General features: G+C 46.5%; 1 protein-coding gene and 1 long non-coding RNA gene across 3 annotated transcripts in view; both read right to left on the bottom strand.

Annotated features, from left to right (window-relative positions):
- Positions 1 to 18,419, bottom strand: part of LOC120042167 (uncharacterized protein KIAA1958-like) — a 47,725-nt gene that overhangs the window by 20,416 nt on the left and 8,890 nt on the right. For both annotated transcript variants that reach the window (XM_038987030.1, XM_038987031.1), the window contains exon 3: positions 11,536 to 12,403. In XM_038987030.1, coding sequence (XP_038842958.1) covers positions 11,536 to 12,403 — 868 coding nt within the window. The remainder of the gene's footprint in view (positions 1 to 11,535; positions 12,404 to 18,419) is intronic.
- LOC120042168 lies at positions 1,837 to 4,074 on the bottom strand. Its single transcript, XR_005476044.1, has 4 exons — positions 3,686 to 4,074; positions 3,334 to 3,387; positions 1,985 to 2,074; positions 1,837 to 1,858 (listed from the first exon to the last, which is right to left on the bottom strand). It is a non-coding gene; the product is annotated as an uncharacterized LOC120042168 (long non-coding RNA).

The raw sequence follows: 18,419 nt of genomic DNA, 5'->3' as shown, positions 1-18,419 counted from the left end.
CTCCTCTGACACATCCTCAGACCCTCAGACCCTGACCTGTAGGAAGTCATCAGGACATGTCATGATTCTCCTCTGACACATCCTCAGTCTACACTTATTGATACATGCTTTCTTCAGTTTGGACGACTCCACTGACGTCCATCCATCCAGGGCAGAGCAGTGGAGGACGTACGCTGTAAAGTAGGCCGTGATACAGTTAGTTAACAAGTCCTGACACGTTGATATGAGTCAATACATACATGTGCCCAGAGTAGAAAACACAAGTAACTCCATCCCGTGTATGGCAACCTATTCCCTCTATATAGTGAACTACTGTTGACCAGGGCCCTATTCCCTCTATATAGTGAACTACTGTTGACCAGGGCCCTATTCCCTCTATAATAGTGCACTACTTTGACCAGGGCCCTATTCCCTCTATAATAGTGCACTACTTTGACCAGGGCCCTATTCCCTCTATTATAGTGCACTACTTTTGACCAGGGCCCTATTCCCTCTATATAGTGAACTACTGTTGACCAGGGCCCTATTCCCTCTATATAGTGAACTACTTTTGACCAGGGCCCTATTTCCTCTATATAGTGAACTACTTTTGACCCGGGCCCTATTCCCTCTATATAGTGCACTACTTTTGACCAGGGCCCTATTCCCTCTATATAGTGAACTACTGTTGACCAGGGCCCTATTCCCTCTATATAGTGAACTACTTTTGACCAGGGCCCTATTCCCTCTATATAGTGAACTACTGTTGACCAGGGCCCTATTCCCTCTATAATAGTGCACTACTTTGACCAGGGCCCTATTCCCTCTATAATAGTGCACTACTTTGACCAGGGCCCTATTCCCTCTATTATAGTGAACTACTGTTGACCAGGGCCCTATTCCCTCTATATAGTGCACTACTGTTGACCAGGGCCCTATTCCCTCTATAATAGTGCACTACTTTTGACCAGGGCCCTATTCCCTCTATATAGTGCACTACTTTGACCAGGGCCCTATTCCCTCTATAATAGTGCACTACTTTTGACCAGGGCCCTAAAAAGTGCATCAACAATCTCCTTCTCACCTATGATTGCGTCCACCGTTCTGCGGTCAAGAATCTTCTTGCCGTCAGGTACTTTTCCCCTCCTGCCGAAGGCCACCGCCCCTATGAGGTCTTCCTCGGTGAAGAAATGCTCGAACAGGAGATGAAAGAGCCTCATGCAGTTCCCTCTGGCCTCCTGAAACATGGCGGCCAGCTGCAGGGAGGACAGCAGGACTCCTGAGCCGGGGTAGAGCTCCTGCTGGCCCTGCAGCTGCTCCCTGTGACGGCCGCGCCAGCGCGTTGGCTCAGGCTGGGGTTGAAGCTGTGGCCGGTGGGTCTCAAGATGGGACTGGAACTGGGGGTGGCTCTGTTGGTGGGTCTCAAGATGGGACTGGAACTGGGTCTGTTGCTGATGGGTGTTGGGTTGATGAATGTGGGGCTGGGGATAATGACTGGGAGCTCTATCTTCATGGAACTGCCCTCTCTCCGTTCTCCTCTCTTCCCCTCTCTCCGTTCTCCTCTCTTCCCCTCTCTCCGTTCTCCTCTCTTCCCCTCTCTCCGTTCTCCTCTCTTCCCCTCTCTCCGCTCTCCAATCCTCCCCTCTCTCCGTTCTCCTCTCTTCCACTCTCTCCACTCTCTCCGTTCTCCTCTCTTCCCCTCTCTCCGTTCTCCAATCCTGCCCTCTCTCCACTCTCTCCGTTCTCCTCTCTTCCCCTCTCTCCGTTCTCCTCTCTTCCCCTCTCTCCGTTCTCCTTTCTTCCCCTCTCTCCGTTTTCTTCTCACGGAAAGACAGAACCTGGCGGATGACTGTCTGAAGACTCTGTAGCTGACCCAGATCTGTAGAGAACAACAGAGATATTTACACACAAACAAAACACGGAGCAATTTCTACAAATATGCCGAGGAGAAACCTTCATCAATAGTGTCATTTTGAAAACTGTCTTAGTTCCAAAATGGTCTCACCTATACTAGCAACAAACTCTTCAACCCGCCGCCTCTCCTCTGTCGGTTCGCTGGTCAGAAAGTGACTTGAAGAGGTGGGCCAGAAGAAGTCTAAAAAAATAAAAGGAGGAATCAGACAGGTTTATATAAATATTTTCCATTAAAGTGGCAATATGTCACTTTTTGGACGAGCCGACCAAACTCATAGAAATGAGAGTTATAGATCTGTCGCTGTCGTTGAGTTTAAGAAAACGGCAGATCTGTTCTGTGTGTGCCATTTCTATGCTTCCTGTTCTTAAGTTTAGTTTTTGCAAAACAATATTTATGGTTATGGAAAATATATTTCACAGCGGTTTAGATGGTACAATGATTCTCTACTTTGTCACAAACTGAAATTAGGTACATTTTTTTTTAAATTTTGCAACCAGGAAATGGTGGAGCAGCTTTAACTATATTCCCTATGAGACATAATGACAACACAGTCTGGCTATACATCTTTTTATTACAGTTTATTTTACACAGTATTCACTGAACAATGCCTAGTCATAGATCCCCAACAGTCATTCTGATTCCCATGTCAAACAGACTACATTTAAATTAAAGGAAAAACTACTTCCTCTCACGACTAACTACCAGGAAGTTTAAAAAAAAGACAGGTTGAGTGGGCGGGGAGCTTATATTCATGAGCTCGCCTTGACTGACAGCTCTTTGAAAAACGCCTAGCAACTTGGATGCAATGTTGCCGTAAAATCCTGTCAACCTAAATTTGGTGAAACACAAAGCATCAATGATGTCAAAAATGTTTTATACGTCTCCCGTTTGTTACGTCTCTTGTGATGCGGTTCACAGCAGCAATGACGGATGTGTTGACGTGAGTTTTGAACAACCCCCCCCTGTTCTATGCTGGCTAAAGACCTAGCTAGCCGGATGAAAGGGTAAACGAATGAGTAAACTTTTAATTATATTTGCTGCCACCCTACAGTCAGATTTGGGCACCAGTAGAGTAGCTATGGAGCTATATAAACCACGCCCCTCTGCAAACACACCTTCTCTGATGTTGGTTACAAGCCCCTACTTATTTAAATTAGGTGAAATAACAATCATGTTACCATTGGTGTATTAAAATGAGAGCTAGGGTGATGTCGCCCTATCATCTTAATAATCCCGCCTCCTGAATCCAAAAGTGTTTGACACGTGGGGGAGTAACTTTATGATCCAATTTTAGCGATGTAGAAGCAACAGTCATTTCTTCATACTTTGATCTGGTTTCATCCAAATCTCATCCAATTAAATGAAAAAATACATGATTTTGATTGTTTATGACCTTTAAAAAGCACATTTAATTGGAAATGCACATACAAATAACTAACCATTTCTCTCAAAGTAAAAAACAGCTCACTCCTTCTTGGAACAGTCTGGTGAACCTGTAAAATGGGATTGAACACTTGTTCATTCACTGTTTCACATGAAGAAAAACAGTCTACTACGCAAATGGCACCTTAGTCCCTAAATGGAACCCTATTTCCTATGGGCACTGGTCAAAAGTAGTGCACTACTTAGGGAATAGGGTGGGATTTAGGACAGAAACATACAGTGCTCTCCTTAGTTATAGCATACAGGCAGTCTAAAATTAAATTAAATCCGATTTTTACAGAACTAGATTACACAAATCCGCTATAATTATATGTGATCACTCGACAACGGAAAGGTTAAATAACTCACCTTATATTGAGATTAGTGATGAGCAGGTCAGCCGTTTCTTCTTGTTAATAACTCATCCGCAACCAACCGACTATGTGATAAGAGTTCAGAATTTGAGGCCCGCAATCGACACTAACATTGAAAAGGCGCTGTACAGCCAGAAAAAAGCAGAATCATTTTTTTGACAGGCCTTTTTTTTAGATTATGCTTATGTTTCTGGTTATAATTTCTGACATTTTGGCAGACTATTTGATAGTCAACTTGTCTATAATTAGATACATGCAGCTTCTCTTCTGTCGTTACATGATGAAAAATAAACCTTTGCTCATAATGTCATACAGGGCATTCGGAAAGTATTCAGACCCCTTGACTTTGTCCACATTTTGTTACGTTACAGCCTTATTCTAAAAAGGATTACATTTTTAAATCCTCAATCTACACACAACACCCCATAATGACAAAGCGACAACAAGTTTTTTTTTTTTTTTGCACATATATAAAACAAATTTTAAAAAACAGAAATACCTTATTTTCATACAGTTAAAGACGGAAGTTAACGTACACTTACATGCTGACCAGACCGGACACATCGCGTGCCCGAGCGTCGCAAAATAAATGTAGAAATCCATGTTATTCAATTATTGCACACACTGCTTGGTTTTTGGATATAAATATGAACTTAATCGAACAAAACATATATGTAATGTGTAATATGAAGTCCTATGAGTGTCATCTGATGAAGATCATCAAAGGTTAGTGATTAATTTTATATCTATTTGTGCTTTTTGTGACTCCTCTCTTTGGCTGGAAAAATGGCAGAATTTTTCTTTGAGTTGGTGGTGACCTAACATAATCGTTTGTAGTGCTTTCGCTGAAAAGCCTATTTGAAATCGGACACTTTGGTGGAATTAACAACAAGATTACCTTTAAAATGGTATAAGACACATGAATGTCTGAGGAATTTTAATTATGAGATTTCTGTTGTTTGAATTTGGCGCCCTGCACTTTCACTGGCTGTTGTCATATCGATCCCGTTACCGGGATTGCAGTCATTAGAAGTTAAATTGATTTTAATTCTCACCCATTTATGCACAATACCCCGTAACTGACAAAGCGAAAACATGTCTTTAGAAAATAAATAGATAAAATAAATTATAAAGTAGAGCGGTGTTTTTTACAGCACATTGGTGCAACTGACTGGCGGGTGTTAAGAAGAAGCGCGGTTTGGCGGGTCGTGTTTCGGAGGACGCATGACTCGACCTTCGCCTCTCCCGAGCCCGTTGGGGAGTGGCAGCGATTAGACAAGATTGTAACTGGATCGCAAAATTGGGGAGAAAAATTTTATTAAAAAAAAAAGAAGAAAAAAGTTCATTTACATTAGGTATTCAACCCCCTAATTTAATACATGTTAGAATCACTTCTGGCAGCGATTACAGCATCGAGTCTTTCTGGGTAAGTCTCTAAGAGCTGTGAGTCTTTCTGGGTAAGTCTCTAAGAGCTGTGAGTCTTTCTGGGTAAGTCTCTAAGAGCTGTGAGTCTTTCTGGGTAAGTCTCTAAGAGCTGTGAGTCTTTCTGGGTGAGTCTCTAAGAGCTGTGAGTCTTTCTGGGTAAGTCTCTAAGAGTTGTGAGTCTTCTGGGTAAGTCTATAAGAGCTGTGAGTCTTTCTGGGTGAGTCTAAGAGCTGTGAGTCTTTCTGGGTAAGTCTCTAAGAGTTGTGAGTCTTCTGGGTAAGTCTCTAAGAGCTGTGAGTCTTTCTGGGTAAGTCTCTAAGAGCTGTGAGTCTTTCTGGGTAAGTCTCTAAGAGCTGTGAGTCTTTCTGGGTAAGTCTCTAAGAGCTGTGAGTCTTTCTGGGTAAGTCTCTAAGAGCTGTGAGTCTTTCTTGGTAAGTCTCTAAGAGCTGTGAGTCTTTCTGGGTAAGTCTCTAAGAGCTGTGAGTCTTTCTGGGTAAGTCTAAGAGCTGTGAGTCTTTCTGGGTAAGTCTCTAAGAGCTTTGAGTCTTTCTGGGTAAGTCTCTAAGAGCTGTGAGTCTTTCTGGGTGAGTCTCTCAGAGCTGTGAGTCTTTCTGGGTAAGTCTCTAAGAGCTTTGAGTCTTTCTGGGTAAGTCTCTAAGAGCTGTGAGTCTTTCTGGGTGAGTCTCTCAGAGCTGTGAGTCTTTCTGGGTAAGTCTCTAAGAGCTGTGAGTGTAGATATAGTAGACATAGATAGTGTAGATATAGATAGTGTAGATATAGATAGTGTAGATAGTGTAGACATAGATAGTGTAGACATAGATAGTGTAGACATAGATAGTGTAGACATAGATAGTGTAGACATAGATAGTGTAGACATAGATAGTGTAGACATAGATAGTGTAGATATAGATAGTGTAGATATAGATAGTGTAGATATAGATAGTGTAGGGGTGTGAATACCTTGCTGATGTTCAGTTGAAAAAGGGTCAGCATTAGAAGGACGCAACATAACAGCCTGGACCAGAGCTACGCGGGCCGCAACATAACAGTCTGGACCAGAGCTACGCGGGCCGCAACATAACAGCCTGGACCAGAAGTACTCAACTATATGCTAATATTTTCCTAGCAAGTCCGATCTAAAACAAGGCTTCTTTGTTGGAGTAATGCCACAGATCGTGACGCATTTCATTATGCAGTAGGTCATCTTCACACAATCTCATTCCGGTACTTAACGGAGAACGTATAGGGTTTCACAAAGCAAGACGGAGGAGAGTCTCACGTCAGATATCTCGTTTATTTTGAGAGATCGCAAAATATTAATTTTCATTCAAGACGTTTAGTTACTTTTTTCTTTCAACTTGTTTTTCAAAAACATCCTGGCAAGTCAAGCTAACTTAGAGAGCAGCTAGCTAAAAGCTAAGCTAGGTTGAAGATGCTGTAGCCAGCGACCTCCACCTAACAATTATCATAAACTACAAATTCCATTATCATCACAATAAACTACAAACAGGAGGCAACAGTCATAATAGAATTGGCTTAACAGCCAAAGTGTATTATTGAACATTACTAATAAAATAGTACTCACTTATAGGAATGGGTCATTGTTTACAAGTTGCTAACTATCCCATAAAGGCATCACCGAAAACCACATATTTTCATCTCGTTCTGTGGTTTGGTAACTTCCTGTTCTATTGACGGACTCTGCCTACACCGGAGACGGACTCTGCCTACACCGAAGACGACGCAAAGGTCGGAAATATTCTAAATATGCGGGGTCCTTTTCGCAACTGAGACTTCAACTGCAAGGGGCCGCTGCGATACCAGTCAGTTGCGGACATTGAAATCAATGACATCCTGCGCAACGCAACGGACTGCGCAACGCAACGGACTGCGCAACGCAACGGACTGCTCAACGCAACGGACTGCTCAACGCAACGGACTGCTCAACGCAACGGACTGCGCAACGCAACGGACTGCGCAACGCAACGGACTGCGCAACGCAACGGACTGCTCAACGCAACGGACTGCTCAACGCAACGGACTGCGCAACGCAACGGACTGCTCAGATATGTGAATGAGGCTTTACGAAGAGGTGTAAATGGTTCCCCAAACCAAAGTTCGGTACACATTGCGGTTTTGGGGTCACGGTTCGGTTGTCCGGTACAATGTTCAGTATTCACGATGTTCCTTACTTTGTTTGTTGTGACCAGAGTATTATGTTGGGCCTCAAGTTTCCACTCTGAAGTCACAAATAGCAGTTGGATGCATTTCATGTGATTTGAACTCATTGAGAAATGCCAACTGGCTAATGGCCAACAAGCTGTGGCAACCATAAACTAAAAGTACAGCTATCATTATTGTAAACAGATTATAGAGTTCAAAAACCACAATAAATACATTTTTATATATATATCATGTTTTGTTGCATTTAACTGCCCGAAAACGCTGTTTTAGAAGCCATTTCCTTGGTGAGGTCACCATGTGGGAGTGGTGTGTGCTCAGGATGATCGTTTCCCCAAATCGTAATTACCACTTGGAGGGATGTTCAAGTGGATCTTTCCCAGTCGTATGTGGTCAATTCCCCACTTCCTTGGTTACGAACACACCATGACACTACCTCCTTCAGTGCCTGATTTGTGACTAATAAAAAGGGGCCGTGTCTGTAGCACAGGACACATCTCCCACCCCGCGGTAATGTGATGGGCTGTCAACACATCTCCCACCCCGCGGTAATGTGATGGGCTGTCAACACATCTCCCACCCCGCGGTAATGTGATGGGCTGTCAACACATCTCCCACCCCGCGGTAATGTGATGGGCTGTCAACACATCTCCCACCCCGCGGTAATGTGATGGGCTGTCAACACATCTCCCACCCCGCGGTAATGTGATGGGCTGTCAACACATCTCCCACCCCGCGGTAATGTGATGGGCTGTCAACACATCTCCCACCCCGCGGTAATGTGATGGGCTGTCAACACATCTCCCACCCCGCGGTAATGTGATGGGCTGTCAACACATCTCCCACCCCGCGGTAATGTGATGGGCTGTCAACACATCTCCCACCCCGCGGTAATGTGATGGGCTGTCAACACATCTCCCACCCCGCGGTAATGTGATGGGCTGTCAACACATCTCCCACCCCGCGGTAATGTGATGGGCTGTCAACACATCTCCCACCCCGCGGTAATGTGATGGGCTGTCACTTAAGTAATAAGCGCAATTCAGCGAAAACTTTTTGGCTTGCTTATATAGAGCGGGTACTACCCGTTTACTGAGATGGGTGCAAGAGCACCGTTTGTAATGTGGCCCGAGCACTTTCACGAGGTGCTGCCTGAAACCGCCTATTCTCAACCACCAAGAATGGGCGGCTATAAACCAAAAAGACGCATAGCCTACCTATCGCTCTTTTAATTTCTTTGGTCCGGTCAGAATGAGGTGCGTTTCCTCTTGCTCTGGTATACTGGGGTGATGTCTGTGTAAATGTGTCAACATATGAGGTGTTGGCAGCTAGAAAAAGACTATTCTTGTTGAGCGTGGCGACAAACTGTTTAACGTTTAATCCACAACTCTCCGTGACAGTTATAATCTACTGGGGAGTCAAAATGTTCCCAGACTGGAGATTTAAGCGCCGGATGATCCTCCATTTGTTTTTTGTTTTTTTAAATCGACCCCACCACTCGCCATCGTACAGAACTAGTTCCTGGCTGCACCTCACAAAAGGACAGTTTGAAATGCGCCAATTAAGATTTTACATTTTTATTAACGTGCACCGTAGGCTTTAGTTGTTTTAACGGAACAGCCTCACCTCATCACAGAGGAGCGGGCCCACCTCGTCACAGAGGAGCAGGCCCACCTCGTCACAGAGGAGCAGGCCCACCACGTCACAGAGGAGCGGGCCCACCTCGTCACAGAGGAGCGGGCCCACCTCGTCACAGAGGAGCGGGCCCACCTCGTCACAGAGGAGCAGGCCCACCTCGTCACAGAGGAGCAGGCCCACCACCACACAGAGGAGCAGGCCCACCACCACACAGAGGAGCAGGCCCACCACCACACAGAGGAGCAGGCCCACCTCGTCACAGAGGAGCAGGCCCACCTCGTCACAGAGGAGCGGGCCCACCTCGTCACAGAGGAGCGGGCCCACCACGTCACAGAGGAGCGGGCCCACCTCGTCACAGAGGAGCGGGCCCACCTCGTCACAGAGGAGCGGGCCCACCTCGTCACAGAGGAGCGGGCCCACCTCGTCACAGAGGAGCGGGCCCACCTCGTCACAGAGGAGCAGGCCCACCTCATCACAGAGGAGCAGGCCCACCTCATCACAGAGGAGCAGGCCCACCTCATCACAGAGGAGCAGGCCCACCTCATCACAGAGGAGCAGGCCCACCTCACAGAGGAGCAGGCCCACCACACAGTTTAGGCCTAGTATTTTGTGATTTTTTTTTAAGGTATTAGAGTTCACAGTGCGGACCGAGGTCCCCGTCCCAAACGGTTCAGTACGCATACGTGCACCGTTACACCCTTAAGAGTCCGACATGATTTCACAGAGAAACTGTCATGTCTTCTAAAATCACAGCAGATTTATGGAGCATGCAGCAGTGTAAATCTTATTGTCTATTGAGGAACAGGCCATATTACAACAACATACAGAAAAGACAGGGCTCTGAAATACACTACAAGCTGACAGATACACCTTCTCTATACAATGAAAACTTGTAACGGTACATTATATTCTAGATATTTGTAATCTCTTTAATTGGTAGGTGCATAGAGCTCTCAGGTATGCCACTCAGAAATGGTGAGGGGCTTTTTTGTGAGAATTGGGTGTTTGTTTGTGTTTGACAGCAGAACCAGTGTGGTGACACACAGAGACAGAGACAGAGAGACAGGGGGGGCAAGAGAAGTTAGAGGGAGAGAGGGCAGCTATAGAGGGAGAGAGGGCAGCTATAGAGGGAGAGAGGGCAGCTATAGAGGGAGAGAGGGCAGCTATAGAGGGAGAGAGAGGGAGAGAGGCCAGCTAGAGAGGGAGAGAGGGCAGCTAGAGGGAGAGAGGGCAGCTATAGAGGGAGAGAGAGGGAGAGAGGGCAGCTAGAGAGGGAGAGAGGGCAGCTATAGAGGGAGAGAGAGGGCAGCTATAGAGGGAGAGAGAGGGCAGCTAGAGGGAGAGAGGGCAGCTAGAGGGAGAGAGGGCAGCTAGAGGGAGAGAGGGCAGCTATAGAGGGAGAGAGGGCAGCTATAGAGGGAGAGAGGGCAGCTAGAGGGCAGCTAGAGGGAGAGAGGGCAGCTAGAGGGCAGCTAGAGGGAGAGAGGGCAGCTAGAGGGAGAGAGGGCAGCTAGAGGGAGAGAGGACAGCTATAGAGGGAGAGAGGGCAGCTAGAGGGAGAGAGGGCAGCTAGAGGGAGAGAGGGCAGCTAGAGGGAGAGAGGGCAGCTAGAGGGAGAGAGGCCAGCTATAGAGGGAGAGAGGCCAGCTATAGAGGGAGAGAGGGCAGCTAGAGGGCAGCTAGAGGGAGAGAGGCCAGCTATAGAGGGAGAGAGGCCAGCTATAGAGGGAGAGAGGGCAGCTAGAGGGAGAGAGGGCAGCTAGAGGGAGAGAGGGCAGCTATAGAGGGAGAGAGGGCAGCTAGAGGGCAGCTAGAGGGAGAGAGGCCAGCTATAGAGGGAGAGAGGGCAGCTAGAGGGAGAGAGGGCAGCTATAGAGGGAGAGAGGGCAGCTAGAGGGCAGCTAGAGGGAGAGAGGGCAGCTAGAGGGAGAGAGGGTAGCTATAGAGGGAGAGAGGGCAGCTAGAGGGAGAGAGGGCAGCTAGAGGGAGAGAGGCCAGCTATAGAGGGAGAGAGGGCAGCTAGAGGGAGAGAGGCCAGCTAGAGGGCAGCTAGAGGGCAGCTAGAGGGCAGCTAGAGGGCAGCTAGAGGGAGAGAGGGCAGCTAGAGGGAGAGAGGGCAGCTAGAGGGAGAGAGGGCAGCTAGAGGGAGAGAGGCCAGCTATAGAGGGAGAGAGGGCAGCTAGAGGGAGAGAGGCCAGCTATAGAGGGAGAGAGGGCAGCTATAGAGGGAGAGAGGGCAGCTACAGAGGGAGAGAGGGCAGCTACAGAGGGAGAGAGGGCAGCTACAGAGGGAGAGAGGGGAAGAGAGGGCAGCTATAGAGGGAGAGAGGGGAAGAGAGGGCAGCTAGAGGGAGAGAGGGCAGCTAGAGGGAGAGAGGGCAGCTAGAGGGAGAGAGGGCAGCTAGAGGGAGAGAGGGCAGCTAGAGGGAGAGAGGGCAGCTAGAGGGAGAGAGGGCAGCTAGAGGGAGAGGGGGCAGCTAGAGGGAGAGGGGGCAGCTAGAGGGAGAGGGGGCAGCTAGAGGGAGAGGGGGCAGCTAGAGGGAGAGAGGGCAGCTAGAGGGAGAGAGGGCAGCTAGAGGGAGAGAGAGATGTTAACTGTACCTGTAGCTTCTCCTTTAGTCTCTGCTTCCAGGAGGTCAGGGTTCATCCCACTGGGGGAGGAGGGAGTCAGGGTCCCCAACGGCCCCTCGGATCCTCCATGCTTCAGCAGGTCCTCCATCAGCTCACTACCTGCCCCAGGGAGGGTGCTCAGGCCCTGGGTCGACACCGAGGACAGGTCCTGGTGTCTGGGAGAACTAGTGCTCATCATGGAAGGTTTGGAGACGGAGCTGGAGATAGAGCCTCGGAGAGGTTTGTGAGGAAAGGAGCAGCCCAGCAGAGACGACGACACACCACCAACCAAACAGTCGGCGTCCAGCTGGGAGGGTTTGTGTGGCAATGCATGGTGGGACAGGGAGTTATTAGGCTTTGGGGACTGGGAGACTGAGTGAGAGGCCATGCCAGAGTCAGTACCTACCCCTGCTGCTAACTGGGCTTTAGGCACTGTGTAATAGTCCTCAGCAGTCTCCTGCTTGATCTTCTTCACTGACTTGTCCCCCTGTCCCCTGTCCTCAGACCCTGGTCTCTGGGGGCCGGGCATGCCCCCCGGGGGACCCCTCTTCCTGGGTCTGTGATGAGGCTCGTAGTCTACGTCTCCATCCTCGTCCGTCGTGGCTGAGGACTCGCAGACAATATCAAACAGGTTGCTGTTATACTCCTCAGTGTTGTCATCAGCCTCAGTGTTGTCGTCACTGCAGTTAGAGAAGTCGCAGGAGTCCCGGGTCTGGCTGCTGTCACCTCCCTTGGCCTTGGTGGAGCGGCCCAGAAACCTCTCACCTCCTGGGCTGCTCTGACGGGCTAAGGCCCCTCCCTGGACACTGAGGCTGTCCGAGTTGACGCTACGGCTGTCCTGGTAGCAGCCACCCCGCTCCTTTAGAATCAGAATCAACAAATACATTTTACATGGATTGGGAATTTGACCTGGTGGAAATGACACTGACAACATCAGAGAGAATACAGTGCATTCGGAAAGTATTCAGACCCCTTGACTATTCTCCACATTTTGTTACGTTACAGCCTTATTCTAAAATGGATTAAGTAGCTCTCTTCCGCCTCAATCTACACACAATACCCCATAATGACATCACAATACCCCATAATGACATCACAATACCCCATAATGACAAAGCGAAAACAGGTTTGGATTTTCTTGCAAAAGTAATAAAAATACATAAGTATTCAGACCCTTTGCTATGAGACTCTAAATTGAGCTCAGGTGCATCCTGTTTCCATTGATCACCCTTGAGATGTTTCTACAACTTGGAGTCCATCTGTGGTGAATTCAATTGATTGGACATGATTTGGAAGGGCCTTGGTCAGGGAGGTGACCAAGAACCCGATGGTCACTCTGACAGAGCTCCAGAGTTCCTCTGTGGAGATGGGAGGACCTTCCAGAAGGACAACCATCTCTGCAGCACTCCACCGATCAGGCCTTTATGGTAGAGTGGCCAGACGGAAGCCACTCCTCATTAAAAGGCACACGACAGCCCACTTGGAGTTTGCCAAAAGGCACCTAATGGACTCTCTGACCATGAGAAACAAGATTCTCTGGTCTGATGAAACCAAGATTGAACTCTTTAGCCTGAATGCCAAGCGTCACATCTGGAGGAAACCTGGCACCATCCCTACGGTGAAGCATGGTGGTGGCAGCATCATACTAAGGGGATGTTTTTCAGCGGCAGGGACTGGGAGACTAGTCAGGATCGAGGGAAAGATGAACGGAGCAAAGTACAGAGAGATCCTTGATGAAAACCTGCTCCAGAGCCCTCAGGACCTCAGACTGGGGTGAAGGTTCACCTTCCAACAGGACAACGACCCTAAGCACACAGCCAAGACAACGCAGGAGTGGCTTCGGGACAAGTCTCTGAATGTCCTTGAGTGGCCCAGCCAGAGCCTGGACTTGAACCCAATTGAACATCTCTGGAGAGACCTGAAAATAGCTGTGCAGCGACGCGCCCCATTCAACCTGACAGAGCTTGAGAGGATCTGCAGAGAAGAATGGGAGAAACTCCCCACATACAGGTGTGCCAAGCTTGTAGCGTCATACCGAAAAAGACTTGAGGCTGTAATCGCTGCCAAAGGTGCTTCAACAAAGTACTGAGTAAAGGGTCTGAATACTTATGTAAATGTGATATAAAAAAAAATATAAAACAGTTTTCGCTTTGTCATTATTGGGTATTGTGATGTCATTATTGGGTATTGTGATGTCATTATGGGGTATTGTGACGTCATTATGGGGTAATGTGACGTCATTATGGGGTAATGTTTATAGATTGATGAGGGGGAAAAACTATTTAAATCCATTTTAGAATAAGGCTGTAACGAAACAAAATGTGGAAAAAGTCAAAGGGTCTGAATACTTCCAGAATACTGATACTGTATATACAGTATACCTTTCCATATGTACCAGTGAGCACTTCCTTGACAACGTGTTCCAGCTTTTAAAAGTCATTGATAATAATCTGACAATGTTTTAATGTCATTAAAGATGGGGGATCATAATCAATAACATCATAGCTATAATCAATAACATTTGATTTATAACATGTTTAACCTTTTATCATGGTTGGTAACTTGATGGATTTGTCCAAAATCGTGTGACATAAAACATGACTTGCAGTGTAAATTGACGTTAAATTAGACATTGAACTTGAACCACGTATCTGTTGGATAGTTTGTGTATAAACATCTCATAACTACATTTTGTGTCTCTTTATGTTACAGGTGAAAACGGTTTTCATGGACACACAAATCCAAAATTATAGAATGCTTCTAACCGAGAGTCACTTTACATTGACACTTAAAACCCTGTTCCCTCAGGGGTGCGTGCTCGGCCCCCTCCTGTACTCCCTGTTCACCCATGACTGCACGGCCAGGCACGACTCCAACACCATCATTAAGTTTGCAGACGACACAGTGGGAGGCCTGATCACCGACAACGACGAAACAGCCTATAGGGAGGTGGTCAGAGACCAGGTCGGGTGGTGCCAGAATAACAACCTCTCCCTCAAAGTGATCAAGACAAAGGAGATGATTGTGGACTACAGGAAAAGGAGGACCGAGCACGCCCCCATTCTCATCGACGGGGCTCTAGTGGAGCAGGTTGAGAGCTTCAAGTTCCTTGGTGTCCACCTCACCAACAATCTAACATGGTCCAAGCACACCAAGACAGTCGTGAAGAGGGCACGACAAAACCTATTCCCCCTCTGGAGACTGAAAAGATTTGGCGTGGGTCCCCAGATCCTCAAAAGGTTCTACAGATGCACCATCGAGAGCATCCTGACCGGTTGCATCACTGCCTGGTATGGCAACTGCTCGGCCTCTGACCGCAAGGCACTACAGAGGGTAGTGCGTACAGCCCAGTACATCACAGGGGCCAAGCTTCCTGCCATACAGCACCTATATACTAGGTGGTGTCAGAGGAAGGCCCTAAAAATTGTCAAAGACTCCAGCCAACCTAGTCATAAACTGTTCTCTCTGCTACCACACGGCAAGCAGTACTGGAGCGCCAAGTCTAGGACCAAGAGGCTTCTAAACAGTTTCTACCCCCCCCAGCCATAAGACTCCTGAACATCTAATCAAATGGCTACCCAGACTAATTGCATTGCCCCCCCCTCTTTTACATCGCTGCTACTCTGTTGATATCATCCATGCATAGTCACTTTAATAACTCTACCTACATGTACATATTACCTCAATTACCTTGACAAAGCTGTAGCCCTGCACATTGACTCTGTACTGGTACCCCCTGTATATAGCCTCCACATTGACTCTGTACTGGTAATCCCTGTAAATAGCCTCCACATTGACTCTGTACCAGTACCCCCTGTATATAGCCTCCACATTGACTCTGTACCGGTACCCCCTGTATATAGCCTCCACATTGACTCTGTACCGGTACCCCCTGTATATAGCCTCCACATTGACTCTGTACTGGTAACCCCTGTATATAGCCTCCACATTGACTCTGTACCGGTAACCCCTGTATATAGCCTCCACATTGACTCTGTACCAGTACCCCCTGTATATAGCCTCCACATTGACTCTGTACCGTAACACCCTGTATATAGCCTCCACATTGACTCTGTACCGGTACCCCCTGTATATAGCCTCCACATTGACTCTGTACCGGTACCCCCTGTATATAGCCTCCACATTGACTCTGTACCGTAACACCCTGTATATAGCCTCCACATTGACTCTGTACCGTAACACCCTGTATATAGCCTCCACATTGACTCTGTACCGTACTACCCTGTATATAGCCTCCACATTGACTCTGTACCGTAACACCCTGTATATAGCCTCCACATTGACTCTGTACCGTACTACCCTGTATATAGCCTCCACATTGACTCTGTACCGTAACACCCGGTATATAGCCTCCACATTGACTCTGTACCGTAACACCCTGTATATAGCCTCCACATTGACTCTGTACCGGTACCCCCTGTATATAGCCTCCACATTGACTCTGTACCGGTACTCCCTGTATATAGCCTCCACATTGACTCTGTACCGTAACACCCTGTATATAGCCTCCACATTGACTCTGTACCGTAACACCCTGTATATAGCCTCCACATTGTTATTTTACTGCTGCTCTTTATTTCTTATTAGGTATTTTTATTTGTTGTATTTTTTAAACTGCATTATTGGTTAAGGGCTCGTAAGTAAGCTACCTACACCTGTTGTATTCGGTGCATGTGACAAAAACAATTATTTTATTTGATGCCCAGCTGATAAACTACGCTGTGATCCAGGAAGACATTTTGCGAATGACGGTCAAGTGACGCGCGATCACAACAGCTGTTCATGCGATACAACAACCCAAGTGCCTAAACAAAGGTGTTTATGTCTCAATCTGTACACCGGTAAAGACAGCTGTGCCTGGATCCACGTTGGATCTAATATCCCTAATTGGATGTTGATTATCCGGTGTTGTCTGCTTGATTCACAGCAGGATCTCGTTAGATTTAACAGAGAAAGCATCAAGGTAATGACATGTTTTCATATGTCTTACTGTGCGCAATTATGTAGCATAGGCTATTGCTCAACACCCAACTCTACTCCAATTAATTATTCTGGACATAATGACAACAAATGACACAGCCTAGTGTGCTTCTTCTCAGTATCATCTGGTAAATGAAATACAATGACAAATACATTTTGTTTTCCATGCTACACCTGCAATTTTAAAAAACAATACAAAGGGCTTGAAGTAGGCTACTTGAAATTGGAGCTCAGAAATTAAAGTACTGGAATAGGCCTAACTTGAAAAATCAGACATTTCCTCAATTTGGTGCTTGAAAAGTCCTTGTAATTAAATCGCAGCCAATTTATTACGTCCTCCTGCTCCCTTATAATTATCCGTGATTTCATTTTTATCAATTTTTCTGTGAGAGATGTGGCCACTTACGTTTGTTTATATACAGTCCCTACATCTGCACTGCTTGCTGTTTGGGGGTTTTAGGCTGGGTTTCTGTACAGCACTTTGTGATATCGGCTGATGTAAAAAGGGATTTATAAATACATTTGAAATGCATGTATCCAATCTATTTGCAAAGTCCTCATTATTCTCACATATTTTAGAATGTAATAATAATTTCAATATTAATGCATTGGCAAGGACCAAAAAAAGTATTATTCTTTAAGTGATAATAGCCTACTTTCTTCCTACACTTTTTGCATGCTTTTTGAGTGGAGAGGGTTCTATATTAGGCCCTATATGTACAATTATATACATCATACATATATACCTATATACTGTTAGGATCTAATTCTCAGAGTAATAAACTCAACGGACATTATGAAAGATTAACCAAGTTTAATTCTTCCCAGAGGATCAATACAGCTGCATTAGACAACATGTTTAGGCAGACAAGGCAGACAGACAGACAGACAGACAGACAGACAGACAGACAGACAGACCAGACCAGACCAGACCAGACAGAGCAGACCAGACCAGACAGACAGAGCAGACCAGACAGACAGAGCAGACCAGACAAGGCAGACAGAGCAGACAGACAGAGCAGACCAGACAAGGCAGACCGATCTATCTACTCCAATTTAGATGCACTCCTCCTTCTCTCCAACTCTTTACATATTTTATGGTTCGACAGGAAGACAAAGTGATGGGGTAATAACTGTTCCTTCTCCCTTGAGGTCAGGTCACCTCAACCCCCTTGATGCCTAATCCAAAGCTCTCCACCCGTGTCACCTATAGCAATCATGTGACTTCCTCCCCTCTACTCAGCACATTCCAAAGCCATCTGGTTCCTACAGATAAAAACCAGTCTCTATCACCCCACAGATACTATAGTAATACTTCTGATGTATCATGTCTCCAGTATAATAATGTTCCAAGTTTAACGCAGAATCTAACAATAACATTGAGGTCCTTGAAAAATACAATTAAGTGCTTGAAAAAGTGCCTGAAAGTCCTTGAATTTGACTGGCCAATGTCTTTATGAACCTTGCTTAACTTCTTTGGGAAAGGGGGGCAGTATTGAGTAGCTTGGATGAATAAGGTGCCCAGAGTAAAATGCTTGTTACCCAGGCCCAGAAGCTATGATACGCATATAAGTGGTAGATTTGGATAGAAAACACTAAAGTTTCCAAAACTGTTAAAATTATGTCTGTGAGTATAACAGAACTCATATGGCAGGCAAAAACCTGAGACAAATCCAACCAGGAAGTGGGAAATCTGAGGTTTGTAGTTTCATTTAAGTGATTGCCTATCCAATATGCTGTGTCTATGGGGCCATATTGCACTTCCCAAGGCTTCCAGCAGATGTCAACAGTCTAGAAAGTTGTTTGAGGCTTCTATTGTGGAAGGGGGTCGAATAAGAGCTGTTTCAACAAGTGGACTATGCTGAGGCCAATGA

Source organism: Salvelinus namaycush, unplaced genomic scaffold (assembly GCF_016432855.1).
Source record: "Salvelinus namaycush isolate Seneca unplaced genomic scaffold, SaNama_1.0 Scaffold627, whole genome shotgun sequence".
Classification (NCBI taxonomy): domain Eukaryota; kingdom Metazoa; phylum Chordata; class Actinopteri; order Salmoniformes; family Salmonidae; genus Salvelinus; species Salvelinus namaycush.
Note: the sequence above shows the minus strand (reverse complement) of the source record. Positions and strands in the feature narration are given on the sequence as shown.